At 53.9% G+C, this 15,094-nt stretch overlaps 2 protein-coding genes across 2 annotated transcripts; one reads left to right on the top strand and one right to left on the bottom strand.

The window, feature by feature from the left end:
- The first annotated feature begins 1,945 nt into the window (after window positions 1-1,945).
- On the top strand, window positions 1,946-7,098 carry CSUI_001645 (uncharacterized protein). Its single transcript, XM_068061850.1, has 4 exons — window positions 1,946-3,815; window positions 4,117-4,186; window positions 4,592-4,688; window positions 5,194-7,098. The coding sequence occupies exons 1-4, from the start codon at window positions 2,659-2,661 to the stop codon at window positions 6,252-6,254; spliced, it is 2,385 nt and encodes a 794-aa protein (XP_067926175.1). The 5' UTR covers window positions 1,946-2,658; the 3' UTR covers window positions 6,255-7,098.
- Window positions 7,099-8,183: 1,085 nt separating this feature from the next.
- Window positions 8,184-15,065, bottom strand: CSUI_001644 (uncharacterized protein). Its single transcript, XM_068061849.1, has 3 exons — window positions 11,455-15,065; window positions 10,545-11,030; window positions 8,184-10,181 (listed from the first exon to the last, which is right to left on the bottom strand). Exons 1-3 carry the CDS (start codon window positions 12,796-12,798, stop codon window positions 9,393-9,395), a joined length of 2,619 nt encoding a protein of 872 aa, XP_067926174.1. The 5' UTR covers window positions 12,799-15,065; the 3' UTR covers window positions 8,184-9,392.
- Window positions 15,066-15,094: the final 29 nt, after the last annotated feature.

Raw genomic sequence — 15,094 nt, 5'->3', positions numbered from 1 at the left:
ACATGTGGCAGTCAAACCTGTGTCCTTACTTCACAAGTATCAGTTCTCCCTTAGTACGGGCACGGAGGCCCAGGGGAGAGGTGCCGCGTAACCACCAGGAAAGAGCAGAGAAAAATAAACTGGGTGTTCTTATCCGTGGTGATCATATTTGCCCGTCTTTCCGTGCACCGGTCAATAAAGCTGGTGAGAGGAGAAGGAGAGCTCTCCTTTCGTGTCACTGTTTTCAGATTTTTAGGTGCGTTATGACATGACCCCTCACATTGGAGCGGGGACTCAAGGCGGGGCTTCTTTGTTATCTCGCAGCAAGCGCGTAAGCACGGTGTTCAAAAGCGTGTCACCTTATAACTGTTGGGAACGGAAATTCGTCGTACAGATAACTACGAAACCCAAAAATAGGAGGACCAAGCGGAGCCAGAGCATCCTTCCACACAACATCCGGACAAAACTGAAGAGCTGCATTCTAGTAGGCCTTCTTACGAGAACTCGTAATCGAAAATAGTAGGCGGGTGCGAGAGACGTCCCTCGCCCAAACTGAAATCTGTCCATACATCCGAAACTACAATAAGGTGCCTCTCCACCCAGGAACGACATATGATAAAGGCACCATTCGGCAGCGCGCGGAACGATGAAGTGGGTCGTTCAGCTCCACAGTACCAGATTACTTATCTCATTCGGACCAGGTACGCGTGTGTCAGCAAATATATCTGCTGACCTACCGGCTCAACGAACTGAGCCATCGCTGGTTGCGCCGCGACGCCAATAGCACGTACAAAGAAGGCAGATCTGGGGACCGGCGCCGCACGCGACGAATGTAGACCTCAGAGACGGTAATATAGTTCCACCTCGGAGCTGGAGGCCTGGCGCTAGTGACCGCATGGGCAGAGGCTAGTAGATATCGTTCTCTATTCGCTCCGTGAGAAGCGTTGCATACATACGTGCCGTGAGTCGTCGTGAGAGTGTGAGAAGGGTGGTGGTCGTGGCGTCTTGTCGATCACAGGAAATGTCCTTCGCGAACGTGGCTAATTGATTCACCGGGCGCAAAGACTGCAACCCTTCCGTCGCGGTTGCCGTTCCTTGTATCGCTTCCCCTCGACCAAGGAATATTCTCTGGCACGGGTCAAGTCCCACGCTTGCCCCGTACGGTCACACTACACTACCTTGCCCTCCGGCCTGACTCGGTCCGGACGTAGCCAGCGGAGGCCAGTAAACAGGTATCGCAGCCGCCTGATCAACGTCTGTCGTATCTAAGTGCTAGTCTGTGACAGCGTGACACCCACGTGTCTGCTCACTCCTGTTGTTACAACGCCCAGGTTCCACCAAGCAGTGTATGTGTCAGTTCAAGACCCTTGGCAGTCTTGGGGCACGTGCCGCGGAGAACTTCGTGTGAGTCAGATACCCGCAAGAAACCACGGCAGGTGAGACTCTGCGCGAAACAGTGTCAGCCGCCCGAAATCCACGAAGGAAGACGTGATCCTAAGCTCTAAACTAGAAGGCTTGAGACTTATTTTTGCGATACCACGTGCTTTACCTCGCAAGCCGACTATTCTTCCTCAGAGTGGCCGGATGCTTGAATATGAGTCGGATATGAGTGAGCTGCGAGTAGCTACGCTTGAAGTCAGGACGAGAACTCCGCGAAGCCAAGCTCCCATGCGTTGCGCTGTTGTCTCCGAAGCTGCGCCGTCGCAAGGAATCGCTAAAGGTGTATCAATCTGTGTCCGCCGCACCAAGCTTGTTCTGTCCCCTGCGCAGATTGTTTCCGGCAATCGACCGATCCCTCACTTCTGGAATGGCAGGTGGCTCCGCAACAGTGGCTCGAAGGGGACGGCCCATCCTGCCACGGTCCGCGAGTGGCGATACGGAACGCTCGGACAGTCAACGCCGGTCTGTCGTCAACGGGGCCACGCTGTCCGCCGTTGCTCGCCAAGTTGCACCGCGTAAGCAGGGTCTTTTTTTGGAGGAGCAGCGATTTCCAACCAGTTATCTCTGAAGGATTGCGGCACTTGTCTTTTGTGGTCGAGCATCCTTTTTCGGAAAGGTCAGAAAGCTTGCGTGGTGACGGTCTGCTCTGTCCCAAGGCAGGCACGGCGGAATCGATGAAAGGAGCTTGGGCAGGAATTGGCGTCGCGACAGCTAACGGTCGTGGTGTCCCGATTTTGACTCAAAATCACTCTTACGAATCCGTGATTTTTTCCTTCATGACTTGGAGCTCCACAACACTCTTTAGTTGATATTGTTGCCGAGGAGAAAGCTATGGCCCAGCTCTCTTCTAGTCAAGCACTGTGTGTCTGCTGTTTCGGGACTCACCGGCTTCTTTCGAGCTCGTGACGATACTCGAAGCTTGCAGCTAGCTGTGGTCCCAGTTGGGATTCTCCTCCTCAGAAGCAATCTTTTCCTAGCCAAGTTCTCCTTTTGTAGCCTTTGCTCTTAATTTCCAGTTCCCTTCCCAACCCTCGATCCGCGTCTCCTAGGGACGCTTCCCCGACTATGTGGATTTCTCGCCACCGGTGACCGCGGTGTGGTTTCAGTAATCTTGTTGTGCTCCTTTCAGTTATTCCCTTCTGTTCCCCCCTGTTTCTGTCCTTTTCGTATAAGATGCACTTCTTTCTTTGACAACTCTTTTGGTTTGCCTGTGCATCTTTCTTCCTTCCGTTTCCCACCATGGCGGAGGTGGCGTGGCAGCAGCAACGACAAATGCCGGTCCATCCGTCGAGAGCATCGTCTGCCGCTCTATCTTCTTTTCCGTCTGCGTCACACAGTACAGTGATGGACCTCAACGTGCCCCCACCGAACCCTCCAGTATTGTCGGGTCCGAGCCAGACCCGACTTTCGCTCGCGCCCCCTACGGCCGGACAGGATCCCATGTCGGCAGCTACGGTTGGCCTTCAAAGCGGGCTTTCGGCGGTCTCTGTTTCTCCAGGATTAGTGGATCAGGGTTCTGTGCTGGAAGGATCGGTAGGTGATGCGGCGCTGCGCGCGACACCCCGTGTGTCTCGTGGAGTTACCGTAGAGAGACCGATAGTAGTGAGACCAGCCAACGGTACTACAGGCGGTGTCTGCTGCGGTCCAAGCCGATCTTCCAGTCCCGCTCCGCTTGTCGACGTGAATCCAATGATTCCAAGCAAATTTAAGTACTCGTTTCCGCAGCATATGATCCCGAAGCACAAGAGTTACGAGGTACTGGCAATCGAGGAGACAGCGCCCGGTAGTTTTTTTCCACCGAAGAGCTCGTCTTCAATGAGGATGGCAACGACGAAGAGGAAGCCATATGTCAAGAAAACAATCTTTGGAATTCCGAAGAGAGAGCATTCAGATCTTCGACTAGCAAATCCAGCGGTTAGTGGGAGACAAGCGCGAGAAACAGAAGATGTCCCTCTCTCCTCTACATTTCAACCACTTCCTCTTTTATCCCGCACTTCCGTGCCACGTTCCCGTTTTCTGAGATCCAGCCTCCTTACAGCCCAGGCAGAAAAAGAGGAAGCAGGGACAGGGGGGGAGGAAAAACCTAGGGAGGGTGACTCAGCTGGCAGAGGCACAAAACAAGGCAAAGGATGGATGAAAAACTTTCAGTGCTTTATGTGCACGAGTGCTGATTACGTCAGCACGGAACAAGCTGCCTTGGAGGAGGAGAATGGAAATCTGGATGAAGCCCTGGTAGAGTTCCAAGAAGCCAATCGTATTCAGGCTATCAAACTCCTCGAGGCAGAGAAGCAGATTGACGAGGGACAGGAAATCGTGGAACAGTTGCAGTTGCAGCTCGAGTATGAGACTGCACAGCTGAAAGAGAAGAATGAGAAACTTGAAAAGGAAACTCAAATGTAAGCCGCCTGATGGTGCGCTTCCATGGTCCCAGAGTTGAAGGCATGTACACAGACCGTATTTTTCTACAAACCAGCTATGCGTGAATGTGCCAGCAAAGAATCGTACTGTTTGACGATAGTGTGAAGTTGCTTTCAGGAATGTCTTGTCAGTTCTGCTCTCTCAAACGCCAGACGTTCTCAACTTGCGTGGGCGGCGGGTGGCCCCGCGCCCTCTCACGGAGCGCAAGAGCCCGCGGTGGTCTGCTGGGTACTGCTCTGAAGCGTTCTCGTCTGGACGTCATCTGTTGTGATGCCTCAGTGCGGAGAAGTCGCTGAATGAACTTCGCGAGAAGGTCGTGGAGACGATTGAGAAGGTGTACACGATCAGGGTAAGCGGCGCATGTTTGCCGAGGAAGAGACGGGCGGCAATAGACTTACTGAAGTTCAGCGGAAGCGAGTTCAGCACGTTTGGATAACTCAGTCTTATTATCACCTCAATGATCGTGTCCGTGAGAACACAAAAGATTCGGTGAGGACAGCTACCTGCTATGGTGGTGCACAGAAGGCTCACACGCCTGAATTTGCCGGGAATTTGGTTTCTGTAAGAGTGTTGCAAAGACAGCGCCTTCACGCGTAGGAGTGGAGCCGTATCTGATTCTACTCAGTCCTGTGTGCGTAGCTTCGGAAGGGAGATTGCAAATTCTGACCCCGTGACGCACGGAGAAACCATCGACCGACCGTGGGAGCTCGGTATCATCATGGCGATTTCTAGGAGTGTATCTGTGGTTCTTCAGGACAATGCTGACAGCTCAGAACTCGAGGCAGTCCTCCGAGGCTTTTGCTCAGAGGTGGCGGATGTTCTAAACCAAACAAAGGTCGCCTCGTCGACTAGTAAGCTAATTTGGACAAGACTTCCCGTAGTGACTGGGGTCACGCTTGCCACCAAGATGTGGGATAGAGGTGTAAGAGGAGGCGATGTACTTCTCTCAGTGTCTTCGTGAGGAAGACATATACGTGTTCCTCTTTGAGACGTTGGGTCCCGCCTGCGTAGGTACGACCACTGGTCGAAGCTTCATTTGGACAGCGTGAGACGGGGGTCTCCGTGTTACGTGCGCATAGATGTGAGAAGTACACAGAATCGAACGCCCGTTGACCCCAGGCCTTTCAACGGTGTCGAATTGTCTTGTAAGGATGTGTAATTACTACTGACCCATCGGCTGCCGTGACACCCGAGCAGGTAGAAGAAGGTTTCATCTAGGGTTTTGCACGATATTATGTTTCCTCTTGTTTGTTGATTGCTTGCGTACCTTCACCAAGTCGGCATCGTCATCTGAAAGGAGCGAAGTGGCTACAGTATTGTCAAGTGTCTTCCTGTTGTTTCCTGAACGTGTGTTAGCCATCGTAATCCCGCAGCCCCCGCCGTTGCCGCGCATGCCTTCTATCCACGTTCGCCCTGTCTATCCAGTGCCTGTCGAGTCGAGCACTCCCGAACTCCCTCCGCCCGAGTCGCCCAAGGAACCGCCGCCGCCGCCTCCTCCTCCCGTGGAGGAGCCTCGTCTGGAGGAACCTCCTGTGAAAGAGAAGGTTTCAAAGAAAAAGAAGGTGGTGAAGAAGAAGAAGGGATTGAAGAAGAAAGGAAAGAAGGCTGGAACGAAGGGTAAAAAGACTGCAAAGAAAGGGACTAAGGGCAAGAAAGGAGCCAAGACAAAGGGTGGGGGCAAAAAGGCTAGTGCAAAGGGCGGTAAGAAAAAGGGCGTCAAGAAAGCGAAGAGCTCTACACCAAAGATGAAGCCCATGAAGTCTTTATCCAGGCGCGCTATGTCCCTGAAGAAGAGAAATAGTTCTATGTCTGTGCAAGGAGCCACCGCTCTTCCTAAGGCTGTTGCTGAAGGTCCAACAGACGCAGCCTCGCAGAGGACGCTGCTGAGAACCGCCTCCCAGATCTTTTCTCGGCAGAGACAGCTGCTGGAGGAACAAATTCAACAACAACTTGGTCATCTGCAATCCGGGGGACCTGCCACCTCTGATGGAGCATTGCCAGCGGGTGGGACTTCTGTCCGTCCTGCTACGCCGGCGGCCTTTGGCGTGCCGACACAGTACCATCCTGGAGTAGTCGCCCCAGGAGGTCTGCAATTTTTGCTTTATCCTGGCATGCTTGAGCAAGCTTTTCTCAGGCGCAGAGGGTCCGCATCAGGCAAGGAGACTGAGATGAACGGGGACTCGCGAGGCGGTGAAGATCCAGGACTTAAGCAGCTGCCGTCTGATGCAAACATTCTTACACAGATGATATTGCAGAAGGAGTTGGGACCTCCTGTCGAGGGCCCGGGGGTTCCGGGCGGTTTTGGCTCTCAAGTGGGAGAGCAACAGCCGCCAGTGCAGCACCCCTGTAGCATGCCAGTGCCTTCTTCCGTTGCCGAAGGCGTCTCAGCTCCTGAAGAAAGTGCTTCCCCCAACTAAACGAGAGTTGCTGGTGAAGCTAGAGGCCGGCTGCTTAAGGAGATGTGGGGGGCATCACACGTGGCAGAAAATGAGGGAAGATTTGGTGACCCGGCGTGCAACTAGTTTTCTCAGATAGGAACATGCATGGATAAATATATTTATTTTGTGCGTTCTGTAAGAAATAGCTCTCACGCCGCATGGGGAAACGAAGCTGCGCGGGGCGGCAGTGGTGGGGGGGGAAGAGAGTTGAGAATGCAGTCCTCATGACATGCTTTTCCCGACGAAAACGGTAGATGCGTTTGACACGGCACAAGTTACGCGTATCTGACAGATTGCCAGGCATGGAATATGCATACTAAGGCATATCATATATGCACATACATAGCTATATAGATTATGTCTCTATCTATCTGGCGGGAGCGCGGAGAGCTAAAACCAGTGTGCAGTTTTTGCGGCGGGTGGGCACGTCGGTACCCAGATTCACTCGGTGGACCTGTGTGTTGGCGGGTGGAAGCTAGACACACAATATGTGCAGTCTTTAGTCTTTGATATCGAGTAGCATGGAGTGCTTATCTTCGTCGGCGCCTGCTCACTTTTTGTTGAGAATTGGATTTTTTTGTTTCAGACACTGTACGTGTACGTATGTAAACATCTCAAACGCAGGCAAAGCGTTTTGCTTGTCAGCAGCGTGGAGCATGTGAGTTGCGTGACTGGACTTGAGCAGACGCTAGGTTGACTCTAACTGCGAAATCAGTGGTGGGCGCTTAGCCAATGCACTCTGTCCAACAACGACTGTAGGCCGTTACAATCTCGCGGCACCGTGGGCGCTCGATGACACGTCGTGGTACTCTGGTGGCGTCCTTCACTGCTGCAGGGAGAACAACGTCCCCTGGAAATGCCGTTTGCTGTACCTAAGAGTCGGCTCGTGGGTACACCCAGAATCTCGCTGGCGTCATACTTGTGATAGCCCGACTCAAGCGCGGCCTGCCCCCGGTCTGGGAGCCAGACGTCTCCGTCAGCCCGTGTGCGTTGTTCCCAGGACAACTTGGAAACGCGCGTACGAAACAGTGAGTGGATCGCGTTGGATCTGACCGAGGAAGGTCGGCTCCAGCTGAAGCAGTGGCAGCGGGCAGTCTTGAGGGTCAAAAAAAAGACGAAGGCGTGGGCTTCGGAATGCAGTTCCCGGCAGGATGTTTGGTTGTAGATGTTGACAGAAGTTTCCACACGGTTACACGGTCAAACCTGTACAGAAGCAGACGGCCATTCCTTATGGGGGTTTCGTTTTTTACTTTTTCTCGTTGGCCGGCGGTCTGTGTTCCGGCGGGCACGCCGCGTGATTAGTCTGCACGCATGGGCGAGGAATGACAAACGTCGGCGGTTGTGGACGGCGTCTCTCAAAGAGCGGCAGAACGCAGACTGCGCCACGTTCGAAGTCGCCTCGTCCGTTACAGAAATGGTGATCAGGCAGCCACACGGACGGCTACCCTGATTCGGTCACGCGGAGTGAATGTCCTGCAGGTAGGAACGGGTGACGTGTCTCCGGGCCCCAGGCTCCTGCACATCGAGACAGTTCATGTACCTGTGCCCCCGGGCTCCTTCAGCTTAGAACTACCTCCCTCTCTTCACCGTTCCAGGCTGTCTGCCGAGATCACTGTCACGCCGTACGCAGGTACATACTGTGCTACACGTGATGGATCCCTGAGCTACTACCAGCGTGGAACGGCAACGAAAACAAGCCAAGGAATAGTCACTTTTCGGCTGCGCAACTCACGAGTTCGATTCAGCCCGGGGGCTAATCCCTGGAGTACACGGAACAGGCACCACTGCTATCTGTCCGGTCTGTTTCGCCGCACAAGCTGCAAGCAGCAATCCAGCATAGTCCGTCGTCTTTGCTTCCGGTACATTCACGTCACACATAAAAGAAAGAGAAAGAAGAAAAGAGGGACATGGAATCGGAATGTACGTTTCAGTATCAGGGCGTCTGCTCCCTTTCCTATACAATGAGAAGTCACAAACCTGCGCTTGTACGCAGACTGTCAAACATACGTAAACGGGACTAAGCAGACCAGCCCTCACATTGTGTTTCTGCGATGTTTTTTTGAGTGACAACGATTCAAGCGAGCATATCTTTTCTATCGAGGTCGCTCGACGGGCCCATAAAAGTGTGAACGAAATCTCCGGAACAGCGGTGAACAGCACTCTTCATTATCACAACAGAGACAAAGCACGGGTACGGAAAATGAAACGCGGGCACCTAGCATAGAATATCAAGCCCAACAAAAGCTCTGACAAGGCTCTGGAGCAACGCCGGGCAGCCGGCAACTTCGCCTTGCACCCCCAGTGCGAGGGGTTGGCGGTGAATGACACGACCACCGCACTACTTTCTTGTGAGAAAATAAATCTGTGCGTTGTGTGAACGCCTCTACAGAAGGGACAGGCGTCGATCATACGAACTCTTCTAACTGAAACAAGAACCACAAAAAACTGAAGATAACCATAAGCGTTTCACGGGAAACACCTGGAACCAACACCTGCATGAAAACGGCAGTGACCTTCGGAAGAATGGACGGGGCGGGTGTTGTGCCAGTCTGCGCAAGAGTCTTACACAGCCCGACCCTCTCGTCCGTACCCGAGTCCTTACACATAGATGTATATGTGAACAAAGAGGGGGAAATACATACCCACAGCTACAGTGAGTTCCCAGCACGGCACGAAACATACTTAGCCCCAGTGGTTCCCACAACCTGTATACGGTGTGCCAGATGTACGCTGTGGCATGAACACGAAAACACCTTTTCTGTATAAGAGGTTCAGCAGTCCAGATTGGTAACGGACTGTGGTCGTCTCCATCCAGGGTGGCTTCGACAGCTAGAGGGAGGGGGACGTCGACAAAGAACCCTCCGCTGGCGGTCCCCCCGTCTGGAACCGATATCACTTGGCTCAGTGGCGTACGAAACACATACGCGTCACGTCAGCCAGTTCGGTTTCCGTGGATTCCCCGCGGAAACGCACTTCTCTTTCATAAGCGCGATCACTGATGGACGTCACACAAATAGCTCTGCGACCAGCAGTGCTACACCCTTCCGTGAGACAAGTAGCTCTGCAGTTTAGGGCGATGCTACACCGGAAACCGTACCCTTCCCTTTCCTTGGCGCGTTACACGAAGAGAAAGTCCTGGTACATCTGCCTGCGGAGATTCGCAGAAGGCACCGCTGTGTCCTTCTTCGGGGCCGCCGACCCTCTGCTCTTGCAAGTCGCTCCAGGCTTTCGCCACTCCTTTGCCCGTGCTTGGCTTCGATCTCCCATTCCCCATTCCGCGTCGCATGCGGAACCGCCTCTGAGTTGCGTATCTTCCTCCTCACCCACCATGCACTTTTCGCTGTCGTCTTCTCCCTCACTTGTTGTCTGAGGAGAAGGCGGCTGCCACGAAAGCAGGTGCTCCCAGCCTATTTTGTGAGACGAACCACTGAACGGCTTGATGTGGTTCAACTGAGTGTCCAAGTTGGTTGCCGGGATGATGTACTCGTGGACTTCTCCGGTGGCATTGTCTCTCTCTCTCCGGATCAGGCCATGGTATCGTGCTCGCTCGATCAAATCGTGTATACCTTCGACAATCTCCTGCCGTCTAAGGTCCTCAGGAGACATTCCCGGATGCTCAAGGTCGGGGAAAAGAGCCGAATCCACTTCGTCGGTCCGTCGCGGAGAAGAGGTGAAAAGAAACTCGGAGGCGACGGAATACGATCGAATGTCGTCCTCTTCTTTCTCAACTGCTGACCCAGCCGGCAAATGCAGCTCTGTAGGTGTGGAGTCTTGAGGTCCGGTTATGTACGCACTGTCCCCTCGCTCTAACAGTTCCGATGAAATTTCTTCCTCTCCGGCTCCGACAATGGAACTGCTGGCTGAGACAGTCGCCCTACCGATTGATTTCCGAGACTGTTGACAGCCCTGAGGAAAGGCGAGGGTGAGCGACAAAACACCCCGACACTCGTCATTTCGGGAACCAAAACTCATTCGAAAACTTCTCCAGCCAACTGTCGCAAGTCGAAATCCTCCAGAGCTACGGCTGCAATCAGCTGCACCTTAACAGCCTTCACGGACAAACTGGGGCTCGCGGGACTGCATTAAACCTTGTTACACTAAGGCAAACTAGTGCTCTGACATCTCAATACCACCTCCATTTTTCAGAAAGCTGCACGAAAAACGACATGGCCCATCTACGCAGAGAACCAAGGCAGGTGCCGGGAGACCAGAGAATAAGAAGAAGCAGAGCGTTGCTCGTGTCACTGCTGAAGAAAGAAAGGACCTTACCTGTTCGGAGCTTGACGCCGCGCTGTGTTCGGAAAAGCACTGCGGCTTCTTCTTGTGTTGTCCGTGGTCTGCTCGCTGATTGTTTCTCAGCTCCTCTTGTAGACCGCATCGAAAAGAAAAGGAAGGGCAGATTTGAGCGCAGGAGAGAGAGGCAGAGGACAAAGAATAGCAATCTCGGGAACGGGGGCACGTCGATTCGGTTGAATCTCGCCGATGAGTCGGAGACAAAGCGCCAGCGATATGAGCCGAGGCCCGCCTGGGAACGGAAGCTGAAGGCGCACCGGGGGGCATAGGAGACCGCTGGACAGGGGAAGTGTGAGAGCGAGGCGCCGAACGACTAAGAGGATCATGGTTCTCCAAGAGACAAAGCAGATTTTCTATTGCTCGATGTAGCAGACCATGTAGTCGCGGTATGACTTTGCCCTCTCCTTCCGAAAAGAGTGTGCTGAAGAAAGCTGATGTCTCCGTGTCGCCTTCAAGACACACCTGAGAAAAGCGTCAGAAAAGTAGCAGCAAAAGGAAGAGGAAAACGAAGTGGAACAACTTCCTTCTGCAGCGGATGCCCGCGCACGAGGCCGCCGGCAACAGGCGAAGCAGGGCCAAAGGGTTCTAGTTTCAAACAAGCCTGCGTGTGGTTAGTCGCCCACGTTGGTGTGTGCCAGGTAGAAGCACGTCCTGTTCGCTATCGGGCAGCTTCTCTCACAAGTGGAGCTGAGACTTCTAGGTATGATTTTCCTCTCCATCTCTTACGCTAGGTGGCATTCAGTATCATCACTACATAAGCGAGCCTTTTGCTGGGGAGGATTGCAGTGCTGCCTGTAAACGAACCGCGATCGCCTTCGACAGCTGTTGACTAGAGGGAAAATGTTTGACGCGTGATCCTACGAAGCGGACTTAGTGAAGGGCTTGCCTTTGAAAGACCCCGCTCCGCCAGAGGAAAGAGCCGTTGTGTCTCCTTTAGAAAGACGCAAGGCCAGCCCGACGGAAGAAACACTGCCAACGCTGAACTGCAGCGGAAGATGACTAAAGTCTCTGCTTGCAGCAGCTGCCCGGCCACTTCAGTAATAGAAGACGTAGACTCCGGCGAGAAGGCGCTTTCAGCCCCGAGAGGAACCAGAAGAGAATTGGCCCCTGGCTCTTGGTCCTCTCTTCCGCTGACCGGCTTCTCTGCATTTCGGGGTGGCGCTGTCCCGCCGACAATGCGCTCATCGTTAAGATCCCTCTGAGTCGTCCTTGGAAACTCATCCCCTCGACACGGTTCGCGGTCAAAGCCGTCTCTCTTTTCAACGCCCCGAGGGCGTGCGAGAGACAAATCGCTTCCCCCGATGGGATCTGTCCGTACCACTGGGACAAATTGGTGTGTCTTGTCATCTGTGACCCACCAAGCCGTGGCTGCCGGCCGACCACCCAGAGGAGGGAGTCGGGCCGCTGCTGAACGCGGGAGATGAGCCCCTTTTGTTCCTGGGGCAGCAGGGGCATCTATAACAACGTACCGCACTTCCACCTCCCCCAAGACAGCTATCCCACTGTCGACCGGGCTTTCACGAAGAGGGTACTCTTCTTCGGAGGTGAAAAGACTTTTTTGCCTTCGAGGGGTTCCACCCGCAGTCTCCGCATCCAGGGACTGAATGACGTGCGCCTCCGTCCGGTGCCCCTCCTTATTCTCCTGGCGTTCACATACACTTTGGCTTGAGACCTCTTGATCTATGAGAACGGATGCCGCGTCTGTCGCGTGCTCACGCTCCGCCTCCCTTGCGCCAGCAGGTAATATATCCTCGCTCTTTGTTTCGTTTTCTTGACAGCCACGCCTGGGCCCATGTTCCGACTTGTTCGATGTCAAGTGACTCTGATCCGTGCCAGGCGCCTCTTCTGCTTCCGTCCGAGGAGCTGAGAGAGAGGATGGGTGAGATGGGGGTGGATCTGAGGTAGACTGACAAGATGAAGAAAGACGAAGTGCAGAGCAAGGTGGACGCGACGCGATGGAGGAAGCATGAGGTGCCGCGGACCGTGACGTGGACCGTGCGTACGACCGAAATGTAGTTAAAAGCGAAGCCGAGGAAATCTCAACACCCCCTGCGTCCGCTGAGGAAGGAAGGGCCGTTGAACAAAAAGAAGAAAACGCCGCAGCACTCTGGAGAGACGAAGAGGAAAACAAAATGGCCTTTTTCTTTGGACGAGACCCCGTTTGCGCCACCGGCTCAACACACCGTCCGTCCTTCGGCAAGGAACTGTCGGCGTTTGTGTGACCCGTCATGATTGGGACTCACTACGAGACAGCAGTAGCACTGAGTGGGAAGAGGGGCAAGGACGGAAAAAAAGAAAACTCGGAGGCGGTTGACTGAAGGAGTTACAACAAACTGTCAAGCGGAACGGGAGTGCGTCAGAGAGAGCTGCACAGTACAGTTTTTCTCTTCCACGGGCGGAGAACGAGGATCTGCATCTGGGAGAAGCGAGGCAGCGAGAGACGTAGTCAGTTACTCTTCGCTGGAAAACATTGTTCTGACAGCAAGCCCTGTTATGTACTGCGGAGATAGGATGGTAAAACCTTGAAATCGGAAGCTAGCGAGTATGGAGAATGAGGAAGTTCGTTCACCGCTCTACGTTTGGTCGTATATTGAGCCGGGTAAACTCCTTCAAACCCGTACAACATGGAAACCGAATCAGTACAGCAAGAAAGACTTGCTCGCTTAATACCTTGCGGGTACGGTCTCATCTCTTGTCTCGTGTCAACAGATTCAGGCAACTGGTGAAGACGGGCACCAAATCAAGGGCAGAGTAGATCGAGACACGAGTGATGTTAAGGCTCACGTGCATAACGGAGTGACCCTCTTTGCCTGGCGCCACATCAGGCTGCCGGGAAGGCCGGAATGAAGAATTATGATCGAGGTTACCACCCTACGTCCCCTGCCCTCCGGCAGGTTGAGGGTGACGAGGCACACGATAAAAAAATCTCCTTTTCGCACACTAGACAACACCTTAGGCGAAAGAGGCCAGGGTACGTGTGTGTGTAATGCGGTAAGCATAAACGGTAGGCTCACTGTAAGACGAACATATAAGTACATCAGGTGCGCAGTAGGCAGAGCTTAGGAACGACGGAAAACAGCTGCGCCCTGAACGCCAGTCTGGGCACCGTGAAACCTCACGCGGGATAATGACCGGCTCTGGCGGTGATCAGGGCTGAAAGATACGCTGATACACATTTTAGTCGGCATGACTGACGCAAGCGGTAAGCAAATGCACGGCGGTGGGGCTTGTGAAGGCTTTCCCGTATGCGCCGAGGCAATGATAGAAAAACACGGAGAGCTACCGCGACGAGGCCGGCATCTACCGATGCAGAATATCCCTGGGAAATTAGCTGGAAAAAGCACCGGACTAGACATATGAATCCCCGTATTTACGGTTCCAAGCGAGATAAGAAAGAACGCCTGTACCGGCAACGTGGGGACCTGGCAGCGAACGACTCCATTGTCCTTGACGAAGAGCTGAGCCGGATCAGGTGGCCACTGTGGGTGGAACTCGACGAAGTCCTCGGCCTCATTGAGTTCTGCTCTCAATAGACAAGCCTCAGGCTCGGCGTACCCGACTTCGACGCAGCGCGGCGAGAAAAACACCGCTCGCCAATCACCCTTGTGCTCTAGGAGTACGGAATTTGGTGTCGAGGTGCCATGACCGCTGCCTTCTGCTCGACTTTACGAAGTCGGCCGCCCACAGGGCTACTGGAGGACTTGTGTAATAGCGGCGCCGAAGCAAACCCGATTAGAGTATTCCCGTTCGCCACGGCGACGGAAAGTAGAGAGCGGCTGGTCCGATACCTTACGAGCTGGAGGCGGTCGGCTGTGGCTCCCGTCCTCACGGCATTCCAGAGTCGTGAAAAGAAAGCTTTTGTCAGTTCAGAGAAAAACAATTCCCAGCAACACCGGCCAGAACCAGCCAAAGTCGGTGGCTGGTCCCTATTGACTAGCACGCCACGACTATTATGTTGCCGTGTGACCTGGCGCAGTCTTTCTATTTACAGAAGGCAGGAACACGTCAAAACAAATATGGGCCGTTCGAAGAAAAGGCGCCTCCACCCTGGGTTGTCCCTCTTTCTCGTAATTCAGTCCCGCAATGCGTAGCCGGTCGGGCCCCCGGTCTCGCCGCCCATCTCTCCTGGCCCCCAAAAACGTACACCGACATCTTCTAGCAGGTCAACTGAGCCTCTTGCTGTCAGACGGTGGACTGGAGTTGTGTTCCGCTACGAGAGAAACATCCCGACTAGCAAAACACCGTCATTCTGTCTCTGCTGTCGTCCCCTGAGCGACAAGCCCCGGTGGGGGCACAGATTTGCGGCGCTGTGCCTTGCCGGTGCCGTGGTTCTGCAGACCAAGGTAGCGCGGACATGCCAGTAACACGGTATAAAACGGTAGAAGAGACAGTTCTAGCACGCTTCAAGATGTCGGTGACTGGAAGTCTTCACCTCAGCTTGCCCAGCCGGGCACGAAAAAACTGGCTGTTTGCGTTGCCACTAGTGGAGAGAGGCCAGTTTTTTCGTGCCCGGCTGGGCAAGCTGA

This window comes from Cystoisospora suis, assembly GCF_002600585.1.
Source record: "Cystoisospora suis strain Wien I chromosome Unknown contig_668, whole genome shotgun sequence".
Lineage (NCBI taxonomy): Eukaryota > Apicomplexa > Conoidasida > Eucoccidiorida > Sarcocystidae > Cystoisospora > Cystoisospora suis.
The sequence above is the reverse complement of the archived record's forward strand: the minus strand, read 5'-3'. Positions and strand labels throughout refer to the sequence as shown.

Coding starts and splice junctions, on each gene's coding strand:
- CSUI_001645 (XM_068061850.1), top strand. CDS start 2,659: ATGGCGGAGGTGGCGTGGCAGCAGCAACGACAAATGCCGGTCCATCCG. Junction 4,187..4,591: donor AGAAGGTGTACACGATCAGG/GTAAGCGGCGCA, acceptor GTGGTTCTTCAG/GACAATGCTGACAGCTCAGA. Junction 4,689..5,193: donor AAAGGTCGCCTCGTCGACTA/GTAAGCTAATTT, acceptor AACGTGTGTTAG/CCATCGTAATCCCGCAGCCC.
- CSUI_001644 (XM_068061849.1), bottom strand. CDS start 12,798: ATGACGGGTCACACAAACGCCGACAGTTCCTTGCCGAAGGACGGACGG. Junction 11,031..11,454: donor CGGAGCGGGGTCTTTCAAAG/GCAAGCCCTTCA, acceptor CGCTTTTCTCAG/GTGTGTCTTGAAGGCGACAC. Junction 10,182..10,544: donor CGGCGTCAAGCTCCGAACAG/GTAAGGTCCTTT, acceptor GCCTTTCCTCAG/GGCTGTCAACAGTCTCGGAA.